This window comes from Syngnathoides biaculeatus, chromosome 18 (assembly GCF_019802595.1).
Source record: "Syngnathoides biaculeatus isolate LvHL_M chromosome 18, ASM1980259v1, whole genome shotgun sequence".
Taxonomy (NCBI): Eukaryota; Metazoa; Chordata; class Actinopteri; order Syngnathiformes; family Syngnathidae; genus Syngnathoides; species Syngnathoides biaculeatus.
Window position 1 is genome coordinate 12,338,713 of NC_084657.1, and position 27,773 is coordinate 12,366,485.

The 27,773-nt window shown below is 43.2% G+C and overlaps 1 protein-coding gene across 1 annotated transcript in view; it reads right to left on the minus strand.

The window, feature by feature from the left end:
- Nucleotides 1-27,293, minus strand: part of LOC133491916 (polypeptide N-acetylgalactosaminyltransferase 10-like) — a 46,646-nt gene extending 19,353 nt beyond the window's left edge. Inside the window, exons 1-4 of the mRNA XM_061803645.1 lie at nt 26,528-27,293; nt 7,129-7,231; nt 6,858-6,996; nt 4,965-5,131 (exon numbers count right to left, since the gene is read on the minus strand). Of these exons, the coding sequence (XP_061659629.1) occupies nt 4,965-5,131; nt 6,858-6,996; nt 7,129-7,231; nt 26,528-26,695 (577 nt within the window). The 5' untranslated portion in view covers nt 26,696-27,293. The remainder of the gene's footprint in view (nt 1-4,964; nt 5,132-6,857; nt 6,997-7,128; nt 7,232-26,527) is intronic.
- Nucleotides 27,294-27,773: the final 480 nt, after the last annotated feature.

Consider the following 27,773-nt stretch of genomic DNA (forward strand, 5'->3'; position numbering starts at 1 on the left):
ACGACTAGGCGCTCCAGAAACACTCCATCTGTTGCTAACGCATAATCTGCGATGATCCCCGAACCATCTTTTCATTGGACTAACAACAGAGGCGCCGCTTCATTTCAGTGGGCGATTCAATTAGCCTCCATTTACAGAGGAATTCGCAAAGCAGCGTCGCACTTCTGCTCGTCGACCCGCTGGATTACTTCCTGCAAAGGCCTACTGGCGCACCACCAAAGAACCGAGCTTCTAATTTATTCCTCCAAAATATGCTGCACATTCTGCACTTTGTTTCGCAGCCCGCCAATCGGGGAGCATTTTGAAGCTGCTTTTCTGCGAGCATAAAAAAAAAAAAAAAGGACGCAGAGGGAGAGTCTGTGATGATATAAGACAGTCTGAAGGGAATTTTAGGATCTTACCCTCTCTTTTTCACGATACTTTTTGCCCTTTCACACGGAATGCACACAGCTTTAAGAGCTTCTGAGAGTAGATATTGTGCACGTGCACGACGCAGTCACTGCCTGACGTGATGAAAGCAGCGTTCTCATCAAAGGCGAGGACAATTTTAGGGTATTACCCGTGACTTTGGCTGCAGCAAAAATCAAGACGTTTATCTCATCTTTGACATGTAGGGCGTGAAGGGCCACCAAATTGGGAGAATGGACTGATGTGCAAGAGTTGGGGAAAAGGAGAAACTCAAAATGACTTCACAGAGGCAGAGCACAGTCACTGTTAGTCACTGTTTACAGGGCACTGCTGACGTTGCTGTTGTCGCTAAATCACAGCCCCCACCGCACCCCCACCCCCCCATGTCGTGCGGCTGACAAACACTGCAAAAATATACTAACCCTCCGTGGGTCACATTAGTCCTTGAGGAAGTCATTGCCGAGAGAGTTAGTGTGTCTCAAAATGACGAAGGCTTGAAAAAAAAAAAAAAAAAAAACGTTTGCTCCTGTATGTTAAAACGGCAAAATTAATTCACTTCTACTTCATTTGAATTAAATGTTTGGGGTTGAGGAGGGGAGAATACCTCTAAAATCAAGTCAGATAAAATAAATAATATATTACTTAAGCAAACTATTGACTTTAGGTAAAGTGCAGAAGCTTCAGTAAAAAAAAAAATATATATATATATATATGTATAAAATCATTCACATGCAAATTTTTTAAATTTGAATACCTTTCAGTGAGAATCAAAGGACTAACCTATTAATGCACCTCACAGGGCAGTAGCTTGGATGAAAATTAAAACAAAAAAATCTATTTTGAGCAAACAATGGGCAAAATTGAGTATCTTCATATATATTATCAAAATCTTAATAAAGCTCAGTAAATCTATACACAATGTTGTATTTATAGCTGACCTATTCCTTCGCCACGCAAGAATTAGACCCAGACTTTCAAACTCGAGGCAACAAAAATGCCGCACTGCTCCCGAGGGAGGGAGAGGCGAAGTTTTACGATACTTCTCGGTTCAAGTGTCCAAGAGAGTTAAAAGATTTATTCTCAAGATCTTTTCAAGACTTTAAACTGGTTAATTATCATTAACGGAATGTCTTTACGTCTCTGTCAATTGACTGTCTGTTGTTGCACACAACATGTACTGTACGTCGTACTAGAACGGCTCCAAATACCACAGACAAATTCCTTGTACGTTTTTGACATATTTGGCAAAATAAAGATGATTCTGATTCTGTTTGATGCACTTACTGCCATCAGTTCATCAGTTATCGTTTTTTTTAAACTTGCTGATTGGTTATCGGCCCCAAAAATCCTGATCATGCAAAGCCCGATTCAAACCAACAAAATGATTATTGATGTTTTTTTTTAGTGCAGTAAGTGCCTGCGTTGCGTTAGAGTTGTATCATTTTATGTTCAACAATTAGATAAAAAAAAATCTAGGGTACACAAAGTAAACAACACCAGAGACGCACAAAAAGGAAGCTTGGGAGTAAAAAATCTTCTTTTTCATTGTTGTAACGGCTGTAAGGTAGCAGCCAGCGCTTATGCAGATATGAACGAGCGAGGCGTGAGTGCGTAGTATTAAAATCTCACTCGTAATCTTTCTCTTGCTTGAGAAAAGTGTGCCCTTCACTCACCGGGAAACGTCATTAAAACTAAATAAAACGACGCTCGGTTGAACGTCTGTCATCTCGTTGCTCAGCGGCGTCCATTTTTTTCCTCATCTCCCACTGCGTCACATTTAAAACATGTTTGTAATTGTTTTTTTTTTCTTCTGGTATTACGGTGGCGAATATTAAAGTGAAAGAGTGCCAGTTCCACGCACAATTAAGAGTGCTAATGTCTCAATTTAAATAGAAAGAATAACAATAAAGCAGAGCAAATTCCCTAGCGGGAGTTTGTTAAAGTGTGTGCCCTAGAATTTGCACAAAATCAGCTTCAAATCAAAATGGACAACTTCCTGTTCAATTTTTGGCATGGGTTCTTGAGACTTTTTTGCACATCCTCTCGTGATTGAAATGTCCAACTAATTTCTTTGTCGATCAGTGGAAGTGCTGTGAGGGGCTGAATTTTTTGTTAAACTTTCCAGGGGGCGCCACTGCGTACATTTTTAATTATTATGTTCAGGACCTTAACATTTCGTAAAAGGATCAACTCGATGCATGTGCATGAAGTGATGTCGAGGCCCTCCTTACATTGCTTTGGTGCCAAGAAAAAGAAGGTTGAAGTGAGGTGAAGAGCTTCAGTTGGATGAAAGTAATGTTTTGCCACCATGTTGTGGCATCCATTGGCAATTACAGAGCTCTTTTTCAGAACAGGGGATGTCTCTCAAACAGGGATTTTCCCAGGTCCTATGAGAAGACTAATGAACAGCAATTCCAAGAAGGCCTTCTCACCACTTATGCTAAGTTTCTTCGTGACAAGCGAGCGTTTATTAAAGACGAAACACTCCTTCCCATCCTCGTCTCTCCTTTAACGAGCTTGGACACTTAACAGGTACTAATCAAGTGTCCCCGGAGAGCAGCTCTCATTTCCAAAATACACACCAATTATAGGCAAGAGGGAAGGGAATGAAAAAATAAATACTCAAAATACCTTTTGAGCGAGAAAGAAAGGAACAACACAAAAAAAAAGCATCTTTCAGGGTATTGGAAAGGCACTTTTGAATCGGCAGAAGAAATTAGCTCATGAACTGTTATATAATCTGTTTTTGTGCACAGTTTCATCTATATTTAGGTAAAATTCAATTGTATTCATATCAAATGAGAATGTTATATACGTAAAAACTGACTTTGATATTGGTCCCTCAGTTCTCAAAAAGTGAGCCCGTTTTTCATGTTAATGAAATGACATTATCCACTCAGTATTAGAGATTAACTCACCAAGACTTTGTTTTGATTAAAAAAAAAAACACTTTTTCTCTCAGAATAGAAAAATGATTCTCATAAATGAATACATTTATTGTCATATAATCATAACTTTATTCATGTAAGCTTATGGCCTTTTCTCCTAAATTCACAATTTAATTTACATCAATTCATAACATATATATTTTTAAACTTAAAAATCAAAATGTTTATCCCTCACAATACCATATATATATATATATATATTTTTTTTTTTTTTGTCCAGGACATTCTAAAAGTTCTTTTCCTTTTAAAATGTTTAAATCATAAAATTTCACGACAATAGTTCATCACCACTATACCGGTACGAATACAATATTATCCCTATCAAAGTATGCCTTAATCATAAAATTGTGACTTTATTCACATAAAATACAAGCTCCACCTAACAGCTGCAAAAGTCTCGACTGTCCACGGAATTTGTTTTCGCAGTCTGTCAAGCTTCCGCCCGAGTCAGAATTCATGAACTCCAGTCCGGGACGGCGAGTCTCCATCTCTGAGCAGCACAGATGGCGATCCGAGGAATCCGCGGAGAGACGAGCCCATTAGCTCAGCTCACCTTGAAAGGAGGCCGGCGTAGGCCAACGTGGGCCCCGACCGCCTGCGGGGAGAGCGAGGCTCCAACAGGCTTGGTGCACGAGCCGACGAAATTCAATTACAGGCTAATGGAGAGTGAGCCGACCTCGTCGTCTCCCGGGCTGGAGCTCGTCATAGACCCCGAAAGGCGGATTAGCAGGTCGGGCTGTTTTCGACGCCCGATTCCGCTCCCGCTACTCGATTTCTGTCTGTAACCAAGTAGTTTTTTTTTCCGTGTGGCTTTCACTGACCATCCCGCCTTGAGGTCAATTCACACACACCTCCTCCTTTTTGGTAAGCCGCCAAATTGGACATAACTGTAGGTCTTAATTCCAGAATTTGGATGTGATTAGCACATCTTAATTAAATACAATTAGGGCTTGAAACACAAAATAAAATAAAAAAAAGTCAACCATATTACAATACAGTGGTAGTCTCCATTATTAAAGACACGTAACATAAAAAGGCAAGTTTTTCTTTTTGGGGGGCCAGAAAGGATTAAAGGCATTTCAATTCATATCTATGGGGAAAAATGATTTTGATATACTGATGTAAGTAAACTGAGTCCCAGTATAATTTGACTTGTTCTCCGTTCCAACCTTGTGGTCTCACATTTTCCAACGCGCTGACGATATCGGGTGCATTACAATCCAAAATGAGGTTTCTCATTAGCCCTTCGCTTGACAAAACGGGCGGCGACAGAGCCGAGCGAGTTTTGTCTGAAATGCTTCCAGGTGACAGGAGGCGACTTCCAGTGTTTGCCCGCCTTCGGGTGAGTCACAGACGAGCGTAGGCGAGCAAGCTAGCGGGAGGGAGGCCAGGCGAGTGAAGAGGGCAAGAGGACAGCGATTGAAAACATTCATATTGCGGTAGAAACATCGCAAGTTACGATTCCTCGCTGACGTGGGTGGAAAAATTTGTCGCTGCACAAGCAAATTTAATTGCATTCGCTTCCCTGACCACATTACTGTGTTGCAGTGACGGGCTGTGGATTTGGAACTCCCCATTTCAAGAAAATACAAAATGCGTTTGCAGTACCTTTGTCGCTGAAGTCGTCCACCAGGATGATCTCGGCGATGAGCTGCGGTGGCGAGCGGTTCAGGATGCTGTGGACGGTCCTCAGGAGCGACGACCAGCCCTCGTTGTGGAACGGGATGATGATGCTGGTGTTGGGCAGCTTCTCGGCGTACAGCTTCTGTTGACAGCTGCGCAAAAACATCAACGGTCGTTTGCAATCTGTTCTCACGAGAAACGTGTCGAAAAAGTTGGGCCCTGTTGAATCGGTACAAAACATGGCATTGATTTTAGTTGAGCAATAATTATCATGGAAAACTTTGTAAGTTGATTGATAAAGCAACTAGTTACATAATTACGGCAAGGAATTGTATACATGTACAAAACTAATTCAAAAGATGAACAGCTCGTGCGAAAGCGCCATTATTAGTTGGTTTGTTGGCGAGAAACACAGAATGAAAGTTAGATAACTACCGTAATTTCCAGCCTATAAGACGCAACTTTTTTTCCACACGCTTTCAACCCTGCGGTTTATGCGGTGAAGCGGCCAATTTATGCATTTTTTCAGCTGCGAGGGGGCACTCGAGCTGAAGTGGTAATAGTGAGACCGATGGAATATATGTGTCGAGGAAGTGACTTTTGCCGGTATGTTTTTTTTTAACCGGCCCTATTAGTGCTGCGGTAGCTGTTAGCGCCGCGCTAGTGGTTACTGCTCTCTTACTGCCGTGTCTCAATGATTTTTTTTAACCAGCCCTGTTAGTACTGTGCTACCGTGTTGCTACTGTGTAGCTGCTGCGGCTGTTTTTTTTTTTTTTTTTTTTACCAGTTCGTGCTACCATGTTGTTGCTATATTAAGCTAAGCTAAGCTAAGCTATTAAAACTTTGAAAATGCTTTCTGTTTACTGTCTTTCTTTGTAAATATCTCGTGTTTCAATGTGGGCACTTGCAGCTTTTACACAGGTGGTCCTTATGTATGTACCAAATGGTATTTCCTTTCCAAATGTACTGGGCGCGGCTTATAATCAAGTGCGCTCTGTAGGCCGGAAATTACGGTAATTACCGAGATAGTTCATTAACAACGGGGCGGACGGACAAATGGACAGAGAGAGACGAGATAACCAGATAACTAGTTAGTCGATCCACGAGTTACCTTCAAAGTACAAATAATTAACTTTTACTTTTCCAAAGCTAGCCAGAAAGCTACAAGATATTTCCATAATCAGTGAGTAAGTTAGTGAGATATAAATATAGACAGCTAGTGAAAAAGTTAACTGATTAGTAAGATTATTTATTCATTAGTTGGACAGAAAAATGGACAGACAAATTTGTTCATAAATCAGTTGATCACATCGTTCGTTAAACTAGTTGGGCGGAGTAGTACAGTATGATATTCAGTAAATTAGGAATAATATCATTAACCCTAATTCCTCAAACTGGAAATTATTGATGTAAATGAATCCTAAAGGAAAAAGGTGGTCGATTTTGCGGTGTAGATGCTGAGCTGCAAGAGCTATGTGGGCTCAACACCGGTCACATGAGCACAAATCTTCCTGAACAGCATCTCTGCGATGGTACACTGATTTTCAACCCTGCTCATGAGATTCACTTCACCCCCCCCCCACCACCACCCTCCCCTTACCCCCCTTTGGAGTTGATGGAGTGCCAATCTTTGAGAAAACTTGCTACTGCAGTCTTGGCTGCCATTGAAAATCCTGCAGTCCTTTCACCCCTCTCTGCCCCCCCTCACCTCTACATATTTAGTATACTTACCTGGTTAGTAAGTTATTTAGTTAAGTTATATAGCCAGTTAGATACCTAAAAATCTAGTTAAATGGATACTTACAAACATAGAAATCTAGTTAAATCGGTAAGCCAGTGACTCCATTTCGATCTCATAAATTAACGGCCGCGACTCACTTGGGATGTCGGATGTCGGGGATGGAACGATTGAGGGAGATCCTGTCACTGACATAAATGTTGAAGCCGTTCTCCCTGTAGGCCTGGTCCACCCGGTCTGCGTCCGTCAGGGGGAACGGCTTCCCCTGCTCGCCGTTACCTGAAACAATCAAAGAAGTTTTTTTGCCGATTAGAAGGCGGAAAAGCGGCGATCCAGGATCGCTCGGAGTCAATGTTTAAATGACATTATGGGAGCAAACACGGTAATAGTAAATTTTGTTAGTGGACCCACCGGATCTGGAGGTATCCCTTCTGATTGCTTCGTAATCGTGCCAGTCTTTCCTCTTAAGCCCATTTTGGACCACTTGATTGTCCTTCCGCTGTCTATGAACACCCTAGAAAAGGAAAAACACATGAAAAAAAATACATTCTTCTTTTCGTTTCACCTTGTCCCGTTAGAGGTCGCCACAGCACGCCATCTTTTTCCACCTTAGCCTATCTCGTGGATCTTCCTCTCTAACACCCCCTGTCCTCACGTCCTAACTCACAACATCCATCAACCTTTTCTTTGGTTTTCCTCTCACTCTCTTCCCTGGTAGCTCCATTCTTACCATCCTCCTACCAATTTCCTCACTGTCTCGCCTCTGGACATGTCCAAACCATCGAAGTCTGCTCTCTCGGATCTTGTCTCCAAAACATCCAGCTTTGGCTGTCCCTCGAATGAGCTCATTTCTAATCCCATCCAACCTGCTCACTCCAAGCGACAACCTCAAAATTTTCATTTTTTGCGTTCTGTTGTTTCTTCAGTGTCACCGTCTCTAATCCCGTACATCATGGCCGGCCTCACCACTGTTTTATAAACTTTGCCCTTCATCCTGGCGGATACTCTTCCGTCACATAGAACACCAGACACCTTCCGCCAACTGTTCCACCCCGCTTGGACCCGTTTCTTCACTTCCTCAACAAAGCCAAAATTAAGTCCCTTTAAGGATATCGTGAATAAATGCAACCTTCACTATTCCAAATGTTTTTTGACGTGGTTTTTATTTCAACACTTATTCTTGCTCTTGTTGCTAATTTAGCATACGACTACTGCAAGTAAATCCAAACGCATGATGTTTATGACACGTTTAATAAAGCACAAAATCACTTCAACTAGTTGAGCTATATCAAATTCACAACTCCAACACTAGCCTTCTTATTGTGAATACAGACGTGCCTGCAATAAACTACATTTTTTTCTTTTTCTACAGATACAGCAATGAAAACTTTTAGTTACACAACAGACTTTTCTTGCCTGTCGGTATCCGTGGAAGATTTTTTTTTTCTTCTCTCCGAGCAGCAGCAGCCAGCTCACTGCTCCACTGAGAGTTTACCCGCAGAAAAGTGTACTCTTCTATTTCACGCTCAGCGAAGCTCGCGAGGTGAATACCAATGCAGCGACTCGGGGGCCACAAAAGTACACAGCACCGCAGCCGCTCGACATGCAAAAAGGGTGTCCCCTTCGTCACCCTGACAGACTAAATGACTCGCACGTACATAACGCCGTTTTGCACAGTGACACACAGGATCACAGCATCAGTGGAGGAATAATTAGTTCAACGGGAAGTGGCAATTAGCCCCACCCTTTAAATACAAATGGTGCGACCGGAAGGCGTGAATTAGCATGAATTATTAACCCGACTGGCGGTTCACGGCAATGTGACACCGACTAACAAACTAACGCGTCACATCTGCTCTAATATTCTTTCCTGGTTATTGCATGTCGGAATAGGACGTCGTCATGCATCTTGAGGCGGATTACGCACGGTTACAATTTTATATGCACGTTTGTCATTGGATATGAATTTGTTAAACTGACTTAATTTGAATGATTGAGTAGAAATATTTGAACTGGTACAATTGTCATGAAAATCTGATTTCAATAGATTTTTTCCACAAACTCAATGTAAAAAAAACGGTGCCACGTACTTATGTGTACCAGCTGAGAATACAAATTTATCTCATAGGGTGACCCCCCCCCAAAAAAAATAATAATAATGATAATGACGGTCACTGAATGGTCTCTAAGACAAGCAGAGATAGTGAAGGGCAGGGACATTTCATCAGATTGTCCGTGTGCGTATGTGTGCACTTTTGAAACATGCACCAAGCTAAGTGAGCTGGTGAACCGGTACTTGCACAGTCACAGAAAATTGAGTGGCATAAATGGAATTAGTTCCAAATGCCACCACGATGATGTAGGAATAAGATAAGTTAAACGACGACTCTCGGCTGGCCTGGGCACGCCTCGAAATCCCCCCCAGTAAGAGCTGGATGAAGTGGATGGGGAGAGGGAAGTCTGGGCATCCCTGGATGGATGGACGAAGTTGGAATACCCAAAGAAAACCCATGTGAGCTGGAGTTGAGATTCCAATCACGAACCTGAGCACCGAGGCAAAAACCTGCAAACCACTCAACCGCAGTACTGTGCACAGGAAAACTCAAAATATTATTTTTGTGGGAAAAGAATCCAATGCACGATTTCAAATCATTTTACTGACCTACAAATCGGCCCAAAATGTCTTTCAATGAAAGACTATTTTCCGCTTCCGCCTTTCATGCTGTGACAGCTATCTCTGTGTCGCCACGACACACAGTGCGTTAATGTCAGTAGCCATTATTCGGCATCCCCTCGCTCGTCTCTCGATGTGACCAAGAAGCCGGGGAAGGAAAAAAATAAAATAAAAATAAAACCGAGAAAACACATTCAGTTCATTTCAGTTTGGCTTGCCTCCGCTCTTGTCAGAGGTGGACACATTGGGTGAGTCACACAAAAGGACCGGGCGAGCAAAGTGGGACCATCTGAGCAAATGTACTGGATCCTGAAGAGAAAAAAAAAAAAAAAAGAAAAAAAAAAGGAGAAAGGATTTGTGCGCTGGCCCCATTTTTTTGCTCTTGATTAAAATTTCAACACACGTCGACCCCGTCGTATTCCTCTGGGGCCTTTTGTAGCTCGCGTGGTAAGAACCTTGAGGAAAGCAAGGCAAGGAGAACTGAAGAGGGAGGTGGGGGGGAGAAAAAACAGTTTTTAGCTAATGCGCACACGCGTTTGGCAGATAACGTGGGCGGCGGATCGTAATGGAGACGGACAGTAAGCGAGGACCAAACTGGGAAAAAAGTTGAAATCATCCGCAGGAGCAGAAGATTGAGAGAAAATGGGGAAAAAAAACATTTGAATCACAGCATGCGCTTCTTCAATAACAAGTGGGAGGAAGTTGTCTATTTTAAACTCGGTACACTTTGAAAGCGACCGTTCCTTGGTGGGTTAACCGTTTAACTACCCGCTCGGCCAATTCAGTTGAGCACACTGAGAACCATCTTCACTGTTTGGTAGAATGAAAAAAACATGTATGACATGCATAACTTTTTTTTTTTCCTGTTATTCCCAACACAATAATAATAAAGTCTGATCAAGTCCAGAACTAAAAAAAAACAAAACAAATCATCTCTCCTCACTGTCAATTTTGGTTCCAACCTATCAAAAATAAGATTATATATCTGTGTAGTTTTTTTTCAATTAAAAAAATAGCACCCTAAGATATTTTGCATTTTATCAAAACATACAGTCATGACATAATAGGTCGATAAAATGGAAATAACAAACGCTATGAACCTTGTAGAATCTTGGCATCCGGGACTGTATTCAATTTAGTACCATTAACAAAGACAAAAGTTGACATATTAATGGTATAAATATATATCTATATATATATATAGATATATATTTCTGTTCTTTCCATTTGGATGCAGCTGCTGTGGTGTGTAATTCTTGCGCAAACACTGATTGACACTTGGCCTTTTGTCATCGGTTAAATGGCTCGCTAAAAGGCAGCATTAAATTTAATGAGACAGGGTTGAGGGGATGTCAGGAAATGGGAGGGTGGGGGGTGGGGGGGGGTGTCACAATTCGCCAGGTGCCCTCAGCTCACTTCTTCCTCGTTGGTTAAAAAAAAAAAAAAAACAATTGTCAGTCTTGGAATTTGTGGCACGGATTTTGCACGTTGCAGCCCAACTGCGTCGCCACTTGCTGAGCTGTTTCTTGAATATTACACGGGTGTCAAAGTCCCAGTTGAATGGAGAGTTTGCGGTGGTGCAGAGATTTTCCCTGATGACGGCAATTACAATTGTCGAGGAACTGCAATTTAATACTAATGTGATAAAAACGTCTGCTCTCACAGGATTTAGTTCAAAATTTTTTAAATTGAAAAAAGCAGAAAACTGAGAATAAGTCAGTCCGTGACAATTGCAAAATAGAGTAAACCAAGCCGTACCCAAATAGCAAAAATCCACGAGTAACTGACAACTAAGCCATCTAATACAGGCCGATAAAGGTGACAAACTTCATAATTTCAAAGCTTCACCACGAATGTATTTGTTTTTGATCATTTCAAGATCGTCTTTGAATTGTTGGCAAAACTGTCAAGAGTCTTTGTGCTTCCCTTCGCCAGTAAGCAGTTACAAATTTATTACTCGCCAAACATTTGTTGACTGTAAAGGGGGCAGTATTACAACAGCACCAGAACAATCCAAGTCGAATCGTCGGAGCGGCCGTCGAGTTTCCTCTATCTGACCTGTGCGGAGGGATTTTCAGATTAGGACAAGCCTTCCGAAACGATGGCTGCCTAACCTCATTTCCATCCTGCTGTGGTCGGCTGCTAATCCGCCTGACAGCAGATTATGTTTGCAATTCCGTCGCGCAGGACGGGATTGGTGCCACCGCCGGCGGTTCAGACCATCAGCAGATGTTGCGGGACATTATACAGCGATGCATGCCAAAGATACAAGCCGCCTTTTTGATCTTACTTCGCAAATACCTTCAGGGTAATGTATTAGCAGGAATATAAATACGTCTACGATATATATTCCCTCATTTCGAATTCTGCGTTATTCCCCCCCCACCAGACATGATTAGACTCCTGGAAAGTTTCTAGAGTGGTCCTTTATATTTCAAGGTTGGATGCACTGGTAATACTGCTGTCATCCATGAATGATCACCTAATGCGCCAGAGAGAGGAGAAATACAATACATTTGTTTCTTCCCGCACTAAAAATTCATTTTATTGCCAGCAGCCTGACACCCTCATACATTCATTATGAGAAATGTTTGCCCCAGGCCTACAGCCTTGTAAATTACTCAAATTAAACAATCACATTTGGGTTGGCGAGACAGCAGTTAAACAGCGAAATGTGTAATACTGCAAAATTTGTCAAAATTAGCTCGTCGGGAAAAGTTCCACTTTTAGTAAAAAGTCATTTGATGGAGGACTCTCTGCGACCCATCTTCGTTGAGGTCATTACCTCACCTTTCACTTTTTCCTTGACCTCCTGCCGAGCACAGACAGACGCTCGAGGTGAGCAGGGGGAGACCTCCGGTTCTGCCTAAACCCGCAGAGACGCAATTATCCGCCTTTCACGTTCCAGCTCGGCCTGTTCCTCGTCATCCGGCTTTTAAACGCTCCGCGGACATGTCCATTTGCTCTTCCTGTCCTGGCTCATCGCACAGAAACAAAAGCCACCAACCTGCTTGGTCTAAAAATAGGCCGAGGTAGCCGGCTTTCACCTCCAAAAGCTCGGGTTTTGGCTAGAAGCAAGGAGCACCGACTTTCAGCAAATGGAATTTAAAGACATTGATCTTCTTTGACCACAAAGTTTCATGAACTTTAGCCAGGTTGGTTAACAATTGGAAGCATTTATACACGTGTCATTCAACTTGAGTTCCAACTAGAAGAGGACAGACGGGCTTTCACTAAATCTAGTCAGGGGTTTGATCTCATTTAACCACACATTCATGCGCTTCTGGAGGGAAGGTTGAAAAGTGGCCAAACATCCGTTCAGATCAGGCATTTAATTGCCAGCTCACTTCGCTCAAGTTCTGACGAGAAGTAACCTCCAATATTTCAATTGAAGCCATTGACGTTCTTTGACAATTAAGTTTCATGAACTTCACCCCAGCAGGTTCCAGATAGATAAACCATCCTTCCTTGATGTCAGAATCCTCTTCTGAGCCAAACTGCTGATGCCAAACTGGCATTCAATGTGTCATACATTCCCTAACGTGCTATAATTTCAACTTCCAACAACTGAAATTTCATGAACATCCGTTGCGTAGGTTAGAGATAAACTTCAGTTTTGGATGTCAGACGCTGTTACAGTCTTGTACACGCATTTTTTTGAAAAATTGCCACATCAGAGCCAACAGTCGACCCAGCATTCAGTCACAACTCAACAAAGCGGGATATTGCCGTAACTATGTGCAGCTCACATCAATGAGCTGGAAAGTTTGAAGTTGGAATTGTTTGAATGTGAAGGCGGAGAGGAAAATTCATCTTTAGGGCCGACTGCCTTGAGTTTATTTCATTGCAATACTTTGGTGCTATTGTCTGGTAAAATAATAACCACTGGCAAAAAGACAAATATTGAGGATTTGTGATCGCCGAGACTGAGTGGGGGCAGAAAGCAAACCAACAACCGTATACGATCTGAGGTGAAGGCCGAAGGGAAAGAAACCGTCATGAATAAAACATCGGAAAGACCATTGACTAGTGTTGAGTGCTTTGCTAGTGTCGTTTTTACGAAAGAAAGACTTTGAAAAAAGCCAGCCATGGATTTTGTCAGTGTATCTAATCCAAAATTTTGAACTGTCCGCCCCCCCCAGCCCCCGGGATCCACATCCACAGTCTCTTTGCTGTCCACGTCAAGATTGACCAAGCAGAGACTGAGGCCTCGGGACCTCCCTGGAAGCGCATCTCCGCAGGGCCGCCTCGGAGACTCTCATCTCCCGACACAAGTCATTATCCACAACTCTGCAGTTACTACGGATACTGGACAAAGGCCATGACAGATGGCTGCCTCCCAGCTTTCAGCCTACAGAAAATTGTCCCAAGTGCTACCATAAGATCTACTTTGGAGACTTTTATGTTACTCCTCATGTAGCGTGTCTATTTTGCCAAATAACGTGGAGTCAGTGTTTACTCTAGCGGCCATCAATGCCAAGAAGAAAGCAGTTCTTATATAATAGAAGCTTTATTCAAATCTGGAAGTGGTTACAAAAAGTGTCTGAAAGTCACGTACTTACCTGAAATGTGCTTAAAGAATAGAGGAAGGGATAGATCTACCTAAGAAAAATGTTTTATACTCATATGGTCCCTTTATGTTGGAGATTTCCGCGACTTTAGATGGGTCTGGAATGTAATCGCACGCAATAAAGGTGATTCACTTGGGCGACACCTTTTCTTGTGCCGATTGGGTCTATCAAAATCCACCAAATCGGTTCAGTAGGCTGCGGCTTTGTGAACTGACAATCCGCAGTTGAAACTACTTTGACTGGTCACCTGCTCTGCTTTCATACGATAAACCCGACGTCATCCTCTCAGTGTCCCCTGATTTTCTTGTCTGAAAGGAGGACATTATCTCTTTCAATTGCCGCCGGCTTTGCGTGGGCCGATCGGGCGCTACAGAGGGAGGGGCGGTGGTGTTCGGTGGGAGAGCGGGACGGGGATGGGGGCAGAGGACAGATGCGGCTTGCGTAATGCTCCGCAAATCGGTTGTCTCCATGGTCCTAATCCTGCAAGCATCATTTTGCGCAGCTTCCCAAGCAAGGATATCCTCCCAAGCCGGGACATCCATCCTCCCAGGCTACAGTGTTTCTTCCAACTACAGAAAACAAATCAATGGCGCTGGCAGAAAAAAGTGGTTTAGCAGCTACGTTGGATGCTTGTTAACAATAATCGGGCCACCAGATAACGTGGAGTTGAACAAATGAGAGAAACAAAAAGAGGTCCACACAAGGATGATCAAATATAACGCGTGTTCCCTGGGTTGCTCCCATGTTGTAAATTTACACATCTGCTCGAAGCCGTGTGACGAATCGACAAGACCCGTTCACCTGTGAAGAACGCCGCAGCAAACGTGACTAATCAGGTTGAAGATGAAAAATAAGAAGCCTCAGACGCCGATTTGGAAATTTCTCCAGTTCCTTTTCTCTTCAGGGCTATATGAATATTCCTTTTAAAAGGGGAAGTTTACAATTTAATAAAAGCTTTTTGTCATTATTGTTAAAACAGTCAGGACGAGCTGACATTAGTAAAATAATCTCTTGGAGGGAGTGAGGGAGGGCTGGGGGGCGGGGGGCAACCCGAACTGCTTTAGGCTACATTATTGTACTCCCGTGTAGTCGAGTGTTTGAGCTCTAAATTGCGACGCCACAATTTGGCAAACTACGAATGACTCGCTTGCGAATACATTTTCAGATCACAAGATTTACGTGATTGTTTACGTAAAGTGATGGCTTTCCAAACACCCACATATTTGTATACAAGCACTTACATTTTTTGTTTTTTCAAAATTCTTCTCTTAACATTCAACATTTCTGATTATTTCCATTTGGGCTCTGAGGATGGAATGAAGATAATGAAAACCAAGAACAACACTATTGAACCGGATGCCTGGCACATTGTTCCCACCGTTTCCGCAGCTGCGCTAGCATTCAGGCTGAGCTTGATTTCATTCACCTTCGCCCACACAGCTTGTGTTTTCCTGCATCGTTTTACATCACCAATGAACGGTACCGAAAATGTGGCGGTAAGGAAAAAAAAAAAAAAACCTGTGCATGTGTGTGTTGACGTGTAATGATCAAAGCCTGTTAAGTACCCACGGTGACATACGCTGCTGTTTTTTCTGTTTTTTTTTTTCGTTTTTGTGAGCAGCTCAGCTAGTGAAGGAAAGCCACAGTCTAGCAGAGCAAGAAACGGTCCAACTTCTGCCAAGTCAATCTTCAAAAAACAGCCGTAACCACAAAAACCAGACCAACGGCCTTGGTTGAAACTTGCTCGTAAATCTTCAACACAGCTTTAACCACAAGAACCAAACACACACACCCCGTCCCTCCCCAAACAACAACCGTAGGATAACACAAATGGCCAAATTTCCTTTTAAGGATACACTAAACAGGATGGATGATAAATGGAAAACCTTTGGCTAGCTATTGAGCGGCTTTTCCGCTGTGTCCTCCAGGTAACATTTTTTTTTATCAGAAAATTTCTAGCATCAAGATAATGAGTTCAATGTTCAGCGCTGCGGCTGACAAAGAAGCTTAGCAACTATCGCCACACCTTTCTGATGATGCAACCAGGCCCGTCGAATTCACATCCATTCCTAATGGATTACTGAGTTCCGTTTTTTTTTTTTTTTTGTGCTGTCAAATAGTCTGACGGGTCACCTTTATCTCCGTCACAGCCTGTCAAGGACTCAACTTTATTTATAGAGCACTTTTAAAACAACGGCAGCTAAAACAAAGTGCTGTGCGTGGGGAAAAGTTTGAAATGGAACAACACACAGTTGAACATGACTTAAAAATCAACAAAACAGCAATAAACTTTACGAATAAAAACGGGAATAAAAATAATGACTCGAGTGGGGGGTGAAGTCTTACGCTGAGGTGACCTCCAAAGATTAAAAATGTGTTTTAAGGAGAGTTTTAACAATGGACAGGTTGTCTGGAGGTCATTTCATTGTTTGGAACTAGTGACAGAAAAAGATCTTAACCCTCTGAACTTCCGCTTCCAGTTCGGTACCTCCAAACGCAGCTTGGTCACCTGGCAGGAATGTAGCGATAGAGCACCTCAAAAGAGCTAAGGTGGAGAAAAACAGGTTTGAGGTTTGAAAACAAAAAGCAAATCTTAAAGGTCATGGTAAAGTGTGCAGGCAGCCACTGGAGGAAGGCACGAATCCAAGTTACATGATCCTTCTTACATGTTCTAGTTGCATAATCTAAAAACAAAAATACCCCCCAAAAAAACTCGGCTCTGAAAATTATCCACACTAAGTATATATATTTCCTCGAAAATCACTTTTTCAGTTATATAAAATACTGTTAGTATGTGGATGATAAGCACACTGAGTCAAAGCTTTTCAGTTTTCTTCAGTTGATGCCTCAAGAGATGCAAGGTGAGACGCAGCTGCTACAGTCATTTAAGCTTTTGACTTGTACCAAAAGTTGACACCTGACTAGCACCAGTAAGGCTGGCAATGAATCTTGAAACCTTAGCCCAGGGGTGCCCAGAATTTTTTTTTTTTTTTTTTTTACACCAAGATCTACTTTTCAAGATGGATGATCGTCTGATGTCTTTTTTTGGCACGCCGTCACGCTATCGACCATTGAGCACCCCTGTTTTAGCCAATGTGGCAATGCAGTATAAAAACTTCCTACCCACGTGTATAATTAGCAACAACATCACAAGTTTATGTGGCTGTACCTTAAATATTGATGAAGGATCTAGAAGGATCGTAGTGATGTAAATTAGCTCAGGAAATGAAATAATTTTCTCGAACTCAAACATTTTAGTTGATTAAAAAAAACAATATTCCAAACCTCTGGTGGTGAGTAATTATGCTCAGATAATTGGAACCGATTTCAAAAGCAGGACATAGTGACCAGCGCCACTTCAGAGAAACATCGGGACATTGTTCTTCTATCCGCATCCCAAACGGCATGGCCACTTGGCCGGACGGCGGCCACTAAACCACGAACATCAAACACGCTCACTTACTTTACAACTTTCAGGGTTTCAGGGCTTTGGAGGCTGGCGATTCGGATTCGCCAAGCGTGGCTAAAGTGGGCAGTATTTGCATCTCCACACCCTTCCCGTTCACCATTTGCGAGGTGCCGAGAGGGCAACGCCAACACTGCGCCGGCCATTCTTCGAGGAGCTAGGCGCTGCGAGCAGGCCTCAAATTAAGTGTCGGGGATTATCTTTATCATCTGAATTTTCAAAGTTTAAAAATGAATAAGTCAACGGCATCTTGCGCTGTAATGAAAAAGGCTGCCTTGCTTCGCTGCACCTGTCCCTCGTTTTGGCTGGTCCGGGCCAAAGCGCAAACGCAACAGGCCTGACCGGCATACTGAGCAGTTTCTGCATGCGCTCAATCCGCCGCTGGCGAGTCGTCGTCCACCTTGCTGGGCGCCAGGACCTCGGGGAAGGAAATGCTCTCCAACAAGGTCAGCCTGTGAACAAACACCTCTTTTACCGGCTCGCGCTTGCTTGCCTTTCCCTCGTGAGGTGTTTTATCAGGACCACCACCACCAGCAGCAGCAACCTGACACTTTCATGCTGATACAAGTCCCCAGCAAGCAGCGACGGTTGTCTTTGCAAATGACTTTCAAGCCCGCTCTCTGTCTCCTGGGTTTGTAGAGGCTTAACACATTCAAGATGTGATCGACACACCTAGGCTGGCAGCCGAGCAAGCGCGCGGATGCCCAATATCCATTTGTGGGATGGGATTAAGTGCAAATACAGTTCCACCTCGATTCACGAGTGTCCAGACGTACAGTTTTCTTTAGTTTACAGATGTATTTTTTTAATAAGAACAATAGGAATAACTAAAGTCGTGAATTCCCCCATATTTGCAGCTCAAAATTCGCATGTTTGCCAATTCCGAATGAAAGTATCCTTTTTGTTGGTTTAATTTATTTCAGGCAATGACATTTAACGAAGAGGTCTAGGAAAATTCGCAATTGCATGACTTGTTTCAAATACGTTCATATGCCGACAAAAGAGACCAGCACGCAAGAGGAAGAAGAAAATATGTTTCAATTCATGCATGGAAGGGAGCGGGAAGACGATAACGTATTAAATCCCACCCATTTTCTCATTTACAGTATATAAACAATAATGGATCGAACCAGAAACTCAGGACTTAACGTTGCTTGAGCAGGAATATATTAATTTACGAAGTGCTATTCCGCACATTAGTATTGAACAAATCACTAGCTGAAATGACAAAATGTATCTTATGGTGGCATTACCATAAACAAAAGAAAGAGAGTACCAGCAACAGATAGGAAAAGGAGCAACTGTATAACAACAATGGTAAAATATAAGTGGTACAAAACGTGACGGTAATAACTGCTGTACTATTTTTTTCTTGTGGCGCATCTAATAATTGCCTTGGTGGTTTACATTGTGAACATTAATATTGTGTGTTAATGCCAAATTTATTGACATACACCATTTGTGTAAAGTCCAAATGTGCATATTTGTGTGAAGTCATGTCAGTTTGTGCAAGTGTGTAATGTAGACTAGCATGCTAGCTAAATCTGCTGGTGAACCTCATGTGAAGGTGGTTTGTGTTAACTAAACTACCGAATACACGACATGCCTAATTAACATCATCAGGTGTCCGGCAATGTGACTGGATCATGCTTTCGACACAAATGGTCGCAGAGAGCGAGTTGTCAGGTGTTAAAATTCATACTCCAACTTGCATCGATACCCTACACGCAGCCGGGGAAAAAGACAGCTTAGATGGCCAGTGCTAAAGATGCTTTAAAGCCCCACAAGCATATTTGATTAATTCTGTCACTTCAATTAATTTTTGCGTTTTAATTAGAATCGGGTGATGCCTGTCAGCTTGTGAGACTGATAAAAAAAAAAAAGAAAAAATTTGGAAAAGGTCACCTCGCGACAACGGTGAATTATTTTTGTTTGTGCCGTTCACAAAGAGACGCCGCAATCTGCAAATAGATGGCGCGGAGTATTTATAGTCTAAACGTGGTTTTTGATTACCAGCAGGAATTTAATTAGCTTTCTTTATCTCAAACACGAACACTGCAGACAGAGTGCACACAAAGCAAGCAGTAGCGTTGAAACCACAGGCTTTAAAAAGTGTGATTTGTAATTACTACAAAAAACAAAATAAAAAAAAAAAGTGCAGGGATTTCCCAAACTTAACCCCCAAGGCTCTTTCTTGGCCATTTGTGTACACATCACTTCTGTTTTGAAAAATATTTCAGTTGAGTTAATGGAAGGTTTCCAAGGGTGGTGATTTTTGTCTTTTTGTTATTATTTCCAAGCCCAGCTCAATGCAATATACCAATTATATACTATTGACATCAAATGACCCCTTTTGGCGCTAAAAAGGCCTCGCTCTTTTAAATTATGGATGAAAAAATATATATATAATATGCCTCCCTTAAAGACGGAGGTCAAAATGGCTCATGCGCCCATTTTTTATTGTGCTGGCGAGTGTGACAGGATAAAATGCTCTTGGCCTTTACTTTAATTATTATTGATAATCTGTCATTTCTGCTCCATTTTCAACTTTATTCACTTGTGACATTCGCAGTTTAAACTCTGTGGCGTGAAAAACCAACACTCACCTCCCCTATCATAATCCGCGCTTAATAGTTTAAATCCTTCCCTGAGACTTTTCTCTAATTGCTCTTCACCTCACAGGATTAAAAAATGGGAAGCTGGTGTGATTCCTTCAATTTCCACTGCTTTCGCCACGCCCTGTCGGGAAAATTCACTCCGGTTGTGTCGTCATTTGTTTTTACGTGGCGAACCTCGCTTCATTGCAGTTCGGCTTTTGTTCTCGCGTGCAGGGAATCTTCTTATTTTCATGTCTTCAAATTATGTTCTATGAGCCTTGCATTTTCAGAATTTGAACAGTTACAAATGAATACCATAATTCCCGGCCTACAGAGCCCACCTGGTTATAAGCCTCACCCAGTAAATTTGTAAAGGAAATATCATTTGGTACGTATATACGCCGCAGCTGTGTAAAAGCCACAAGTGCCCACATTGAAACATGAGATATTTACAAAGACGGTACACAGAGAGTTTAACGCTAGTTCCGCCGCACGAATGCTAGCACCGCTGCGCTAACAGGGCCGGATCGGTAAAAGTCATTTCATCGGGACATATATTCCGGTTTCTCTCTTTACCTTTTCCGCTCGAGCGCCCCATTGCGGCCGTTAGAAAAAAAAAATGCACAAATTAGCCACATCACCGCATAAACCGCAGGGTTTGAAAACATGTGGAAAAAAGTCGTGGTTTATAGGCCGGAAATTACGGTACTTTGCAAAGTTTTTTTGAAGTAAAAGTTGAAGCACGAGGGAGCGGTTTTGCTATCTGGTCTTTGTTTGTGGATTTTCACCAATCTGTGGTGTTTCCGGAGCGTACGCCTCGCAATTGACAAGGATTCACCGCAATATTTATTTGTCATGGTTTTAGCAGGGTAAACTATTGCACACTGACAACAATAATTTCACAGGAAGTTGGAACCACGAGTTCCTCTAAAATTCGCTCTTATTGAAATGCCAAGAGGGGAGCGAAAAACAAGGCTGCTCGCAGGTCAAACGTTCCGACTGCTGTTGGAGAGCCAAGGAAAAAAAAAGAAGTGTGGAGCGCCCGCGCCCTGACAGACGAGCGCACAAAGGGCATCGCAGTCTGACACATTCGGTTCAGACTTGTTTTTCGATAGAGATCGCCCACTCACACTGTCAGGAGGCCGAACACATCCCCCGCTGTAAATCATGAGAAGGGCAAAATCTGGGTGCGATATGATGCGTTTTGCGTTGCAAGTGTCGCAGAAATATGAAATCAAATAAAAGTTTGAGATGATACAGTGCAGAGTGGGCCCGTGTCTGGAAAATCCAACTTTGACTTAAGAGATTAGTTTGTTCTATGACCACACCCCATGCTCAAAACAATTCACCCGTATCTCACAACAATACAGTACTCCCCAGTGAAATCGATGGAAATGCCATTAATCAATTCCAACTTCGCAAACATCAACACTTTTTGTAAGGTTGTGTTTTTTTAAAATAAAAATAGCGCAAGGTGAAATTTTGATTGTTTAAAGGTTTTTGGACAGCACGGCGCTTCAGCTGGTAAAGCATTGCCCTCACAGTTCTGAGGTCGCAGGTTCAATCCCGGACCCGCCAGTGTGGAGTTTACATGTTCTCCCCGTACCTGCGTGGGTTTCCTCCCACATCCCAAAAACATGCAACATTAACTGGACACTCTAAATTGCTCCTAGGTGTGATTGTGAATGCAGCTGTTTGTCTCTATGTGCCTTGCAATTGGCTGGCGACCAGTTCAGGGTGTACCCCGCCTCCTGCCCGGTGACAGCTGGGATAGGCTCTGGCACTGCCCATGACCCTTGTGAGGATAAGCGGCTAAGAAAATAGATCGATGGATAAAGATTTTTGACCACCCTGATGGCGAGGCTAGCTGTTAGCCCATCTATGGCGTTTTGCATTGTGTTACGTTTTGCATTATGTCAGCATTAAATTAGCAGACGTAGCCTGTTTAAATATACAGCGAAATTCCATTTGTTTTGTATGTTTAACTTTACAATAAAGGTCAACTAAGAATAAGACATTTTTGCTCACAACACAAAGCAACAAAAATATCTTCAGTGATGTCACTTGAAAAAAATGGTAAATTGGTGCACTCATAAGGCAAGGTACCAAAAAAATGCGGCGGGTGTACTGTCTTTCGGGAGATACTGTAAATAGAAATAAACTAACAGCGCTGTGTCTTGCTCAGAAGGACAAGCGTCTCCCCGCTGCACGCACGATCTAAGAGCCCGAGGGAGCCCCCAGAGGACAGACGAGTCAAACACATCCTATCTGCGTTGGGCCTGAGGGGGAGGAAATCCATCACAGCGCAAGCACACACAGACACGAGCGACTCGGGCGACGCCGAAGGGCTTCACCTTGCTCTCCAGCTGACCGGAGCAAGGGACAAAATTTTTTAAACGCTTGGCCTGGATTTGAGGTCTCCTCCCAAACAAATGGTCCATTACTGAGCACCCTCCTTTCTCCGTAAACAGTACATCTATCGAAAAGTGTCATGTTGTTTTGTCATAAAATACTACGTTATCATTGTTGATTAGCAAGTAATAAAAGACATTAAACACGGGCGAATTGTATAATATTCCACAGTACATCTATCTCTGGAGTGTGGCTGAAACGCACAAGGTCCCCGCAGTGATGAATGTGCAGCAATGCGGCCAACAGCGTGCGGCTCGTAAACGCAGCCTCCAGTGTACAGGCAGCCGGCCCGCATGATTCTCATTTGCCCGTGACGGGGCCGTGAATCTTTGCCAACTTCCCTTTCAAGAGCACACTTTATCTTCCCTCGACTGGGCGACGACCCGCTCGAGTGCGGGTACGGAAAAGCCACGGGTGGGCTTGCAACCACCCCGCAAAAAAAAAAGGGAAGAAAATGGAAGCTGACTGAATTGCAAAGGGGTGGAACGTTTCCAATTAATTTCCGCTAAGTGATTTTCCATTTTGGACATCATCCAAACTGGAAAGTTTCCAAGGGAATTTATGGAAATTAACAAAGAATTGAGGAAGATTTACTGTAAAAGCTTTAACAATGAAGCACGAACGAGAAATATTTCGTTTTGTCATAAGCGGACATCCATGCAAAATAGATGACTCTCCTTGCCCGCGTATGTGAGCATCACAGTACCTCAACTCAATCCCTGTCACCTGTTTCCAAAGCAAAGTCACCCCCCCCCCAACCCCCACCCCATATTACCAGCCATTTTCACAGCAGTGGTCCCCAACCACCGGTACAGTTCTGTGCCCCATTCGGTACCGGCCCACGCATCAAACGCTCCGTTTACCCTTCTCTGCTCCCGAGAACAGCCGCCCTTAGACTGACCAGTGGCTGATGATCTTCCAATTGGGAACGTCCGTCAGCACCCTCCTCCATAAATTCCCGATTTATTCCCACAGATCAGGGCTGTCAAACTCATTTTTGTCGCCGGCTACATTGTAGTTACGATTTCCCTCAAGAGGGCCCGTCATGACTCTGATTCCGTGAAAATCTTTCACCTCACGATATTTACAGATGAAATTTATGTACTAGTTTAGAATCAGAAATCAAGCTTAATGGGTTTTTTAACCATTAGTCATGTTTGGTAACAAAAAAACACCTGCAATATCACAACTTCATCATTTATTATATGACAATTTGAGATTATCGCAAAAATCATGGAAGTTCATATACATGATTTGCCTTCGCGGGCCACGTAAAATCATGTGGCGGGCTGGATCTACCCCGTGGGCCTTGAGTTTGACACCTGTGAAAGAAACCTACACCTGTCCAGATAATCTACATGAGAAATTTGTGAGATTTCAGTCCGTTTTTGCACAACCTGGTGTTCTTTAAAAAGGAGCTCAATGGCAAAATTCACAAGAGGTGTCGTTCCAAGGATGTCCACTTGCCTTTCTGTAACCCTTCCAGTCTCCCCGTTGCAACATGCCTACAACATTCTGTGACACTCTGTACTCGGTGGCCACATTCCTCTGAGAAAGCAAAAAGGAAAGGCAATTGCCAACCACCATTGCATACATAAGCAACGCTAGAGTTACTCTTTTACATTATTTATCGAATGACTCAATCGGATTGACAAATAGCGAGTGGGGTTGAGAGCGTCTCATCGCTAATAATAAGAAGTCTTCGTAAACGCGCTGTATCTTCCCAACCACTGACTTATTAAATGACTCCGGAGCACAACAGCTGTTCTCGTGCTGTTTGCTAATACGCAACTGGCACTCTGCGACGTTAATCCCATTCATTACGTCGCTTGTCAGGCGAGATATCAAATCCAGACGAGTCAACTCCGGAGGGCAACAGGCGCCGAATTAAGTGATGACGACTCACAAACTCACCAAATTAGCTTCAAGCCCCGTTAAAAGGTGAGAGATTCCGCACTGGAATAACAGTTCATCAACGTTTTCGTATAAAGAACTCGCTCAAGAAGCTAACAATCATTCTAGTCAGGCCAGTTTGCTGCTACACAAATGCCCATTCCAACACACACACACATTCCATGAAAGCCTCTATTCAGAAGATTTTGGCCGATTTGAATAAGAGGATCTGTTATTGTCTGCTGGCCAAGGTTTGTTTTGGTTCCTGGAGGTGGTGGTGGTGGTGGGGGAGGGGGTATATATATCAAACTGACATATTTTGTTGTTTAAATATTCACTTAATGAATAATGAACCCGTTTATCTGGATTACGTCCCAGACAGACCCGCTATAAAGCCGCGGTACCTTGTAGCGAGGCAATATAAAAACCAAAAACCCTTAGCAAAACTTACCAGCTACAGTCGGGAAGTTGTACTAGCAATGTCAACACAGTCTCTCCATTCTCACTTGCTTTGGGATACTTTCGGGACTACGGGTCGACTACTGCCATTGCCGATTAGCATTTGTAGTGAGAAACGGTCTGGCTGAGCCGGGGTTCCTATGACAATGAGCCCTAAGTTAGGGGTTGTGATCAGAGCTGCCAAAACAAGGCCGATAACCGAAGCAATTGCCTCGGGGCCCCGAGAGACAGCTGACGTTGGCCCCTGTACAAGACAAACAAATGCAATGCAACGACAATGTGTCAAGAAAACCCCTCATGGGGGGTTGGGGGGGGGGGATTCCGAGCTGTTGCTGGCTGGTGGCTAGTCGACCCCAAGAGACGGCTGATATTGCTCCATATCAACCACAACTGGAATTCCCTGTAGACGGTACTGCAACGACATCTCGTATTTGGTATTCTCCCTTATGCCCCCCCCAACCCCTCCACCCCACCCCCCACACCACCCACTACTAGTAGGCTTGTTGTGAAAAAATGAAGCCAAGTTATCGCTCAGGGCACATGAAAACAAGTTACTTATTTGTCATTCAGAAACTGTTATAAAATCTAAACTTCATTTTATATTGTAGGTTTTGTCTAGCATAATAGTAAAATGTAAAAAACAAAATAACGTTATTGTATAATATTCCATTACACATTATTTCACAGACTGTGAAAATATGAATAATAACTACCGACGTTCTTGCTAAAAATTGTTTTGCTTTATGACTATGATTTGATGTCATGCGGGGCAACGTAATCCGTTGTTGTTGCTGTCCAAAAACAAACGAAAATGACTTGAGCAATAATGTCAATAGCGGCAATGCTAGTTCGAAAAATCTATCCAAGCGAAAAATGCTCTCATTGAGAAAGCAGAAAATTGACCGTCAACTTGATTTCCGTTTATTTTGTGGAAGAGTGCAAATATTAAACCTTAATAAAGTATAATGTCATTTTGACAACATAACATTACACCAAATTTTTAATTATTATGCTATTTTTTTTAGTCAAAGTGCAAAACACCATTATAGTGCAAGCTGATAATTGACTTCAATGAGTGATTTATGGAATGAAATGAATGTTTAATTAAAAATGAGGATTTTGTGTCATTAGGGGAAAAATGCAGTACTTGTGATTAGGAGTTCACATATTTTCATTTTAATAGCCAGTGATTCGTCAATGATGGATATATTTGCTTACCCGTTGTCCTGTATTTTATTGTTTTTTTGGGGGGGGGGGGGGGGCAGGAATTTAGAGGGTAATGTAAAAAAACAAATAAACAACGAATGAGGGGGGAAACGTGGTCTTCCCCCTCCCCAACAACAAAAAAGTTTCATGCCAACAGTGCACTGTCGACCTCTGAACGCACCACAAGCAACTTCCGGAAGTCCGTTTCAACTTTACTTCCCCGGGGTTTTCTGCTACGTGGACCCCGGACACATCCTGGTCACCGGGGCCGCTCACAGGCCACGCTAACACGGCTTTATTTATTTCAAAAACACACACCCCCCCCCCCCCCAAAAAAAAAAAAAAAAAAGAAAAAAAAGAGGCCCACGTCCCCGCACCCAACTCGCTCAGACACAAACCGCCCGCGGGTGTAAATGTCAGCGAAAAAGAGTAGCTCCGAGCACAACTCAAAACACTGGAAGTCCTCCCGAGTCTCGTCTATTTACATCCGCGTTACGGCGACGCCACGCTATGCGCTCTGCCTTCGCCTCACCTGGAGCTGCGGTCCGACGCCCGGACCGTCCACCGCTAACGCTGCGTCCGGCGGGTTGTCGAACAGCCGGTCCCGGTACAACGACCACAAGCCGACGTTGGGTAGGAAGAGGAAAGCCGCTACGAGAAGCCCGGCGAACTGCAGCAGTCTTTTCTCCCTCCGCCTCATCTCTCCGCGAGGGAGGAACGGAAAGAAGTGTAGGGAGGACGCGGCTGTGGGGAGGGGGGGGGGGGCGAACCAAAGAAAGCCTGCTGCCCCCGGGTCTCCGGGCTCGTTTTTGGTGGGTCTTCGACTGGAGGGAAGTACCAAGCTGACAGCGGGACGGAAGGAGCCCGTCAGCCCGGAGCTGCTACGCCGAATTGGCGCCGTCAGTCTGCCGCTAGAGGGCGAGAAGCCAAGCCCGTGAAGAAGCTGGAGGTGGGGGTGGAGGATGAGGCAAAAACCAAAACAAAATAAAACGACTTTCTCGAAGAAAAGAAGAGAACAATTATGCCCTGATGCGATCGAACCAAGAAATAAAGATTGCAAGCCGGGGATGTGCAACCTACTGCCCGCGGGCCTTCACGTAAGGAACCAAATGGCAGATCAGATGAACATTTGGTTCTGTTAAAAGAAATCTTGATATACTTGCTTTTTTTTAAAATCTGCTGTTAGCTGCCAGACCGCAGAGCAAATCAGAATCTGTTCTTTAGCTGGATAAATGCATGTTCACATGAAAATAAATACTCATCGTCACATATAAATATCCATCCATCCATTTTCTTAGCCGCTTATCCTCACAAAGGTTGCGGGCCAACGCTTTCCAACTGAGCCAACGTGCCGCCAAATAGAATATTTAAATTACTTAATCATTTTATTATTATTTAAATCAGCATAACTTTTATAATGCACTGAAAATTGTCTACAGTTCATTTCCATTTTGAATGTGAAAAAAGTAAATATAATGAAATACAGCAATGATCACAACATAAAAATTATGACACTATTTAAAAAAAAGTCCATCCATCCATCTTCTTCACCACTTATCATCACAACGCTCGCAGGGAGTGGTGGAGCCTATCCAAGCTGTCAACGGACAGGAGAGGGGGTACACCCTCAACTGGTCGCCAGCCAATCGCAGGGCACATAGAAACAGCCACGCTCACAATCACACCTACGGGCAATTTAGAGTGTCCACTTATCCATCCATCCATTTTCCTTGCTGCTTATCCTCACGAGGGTCGCAGGGAGTGCTGGAGCCTAACCC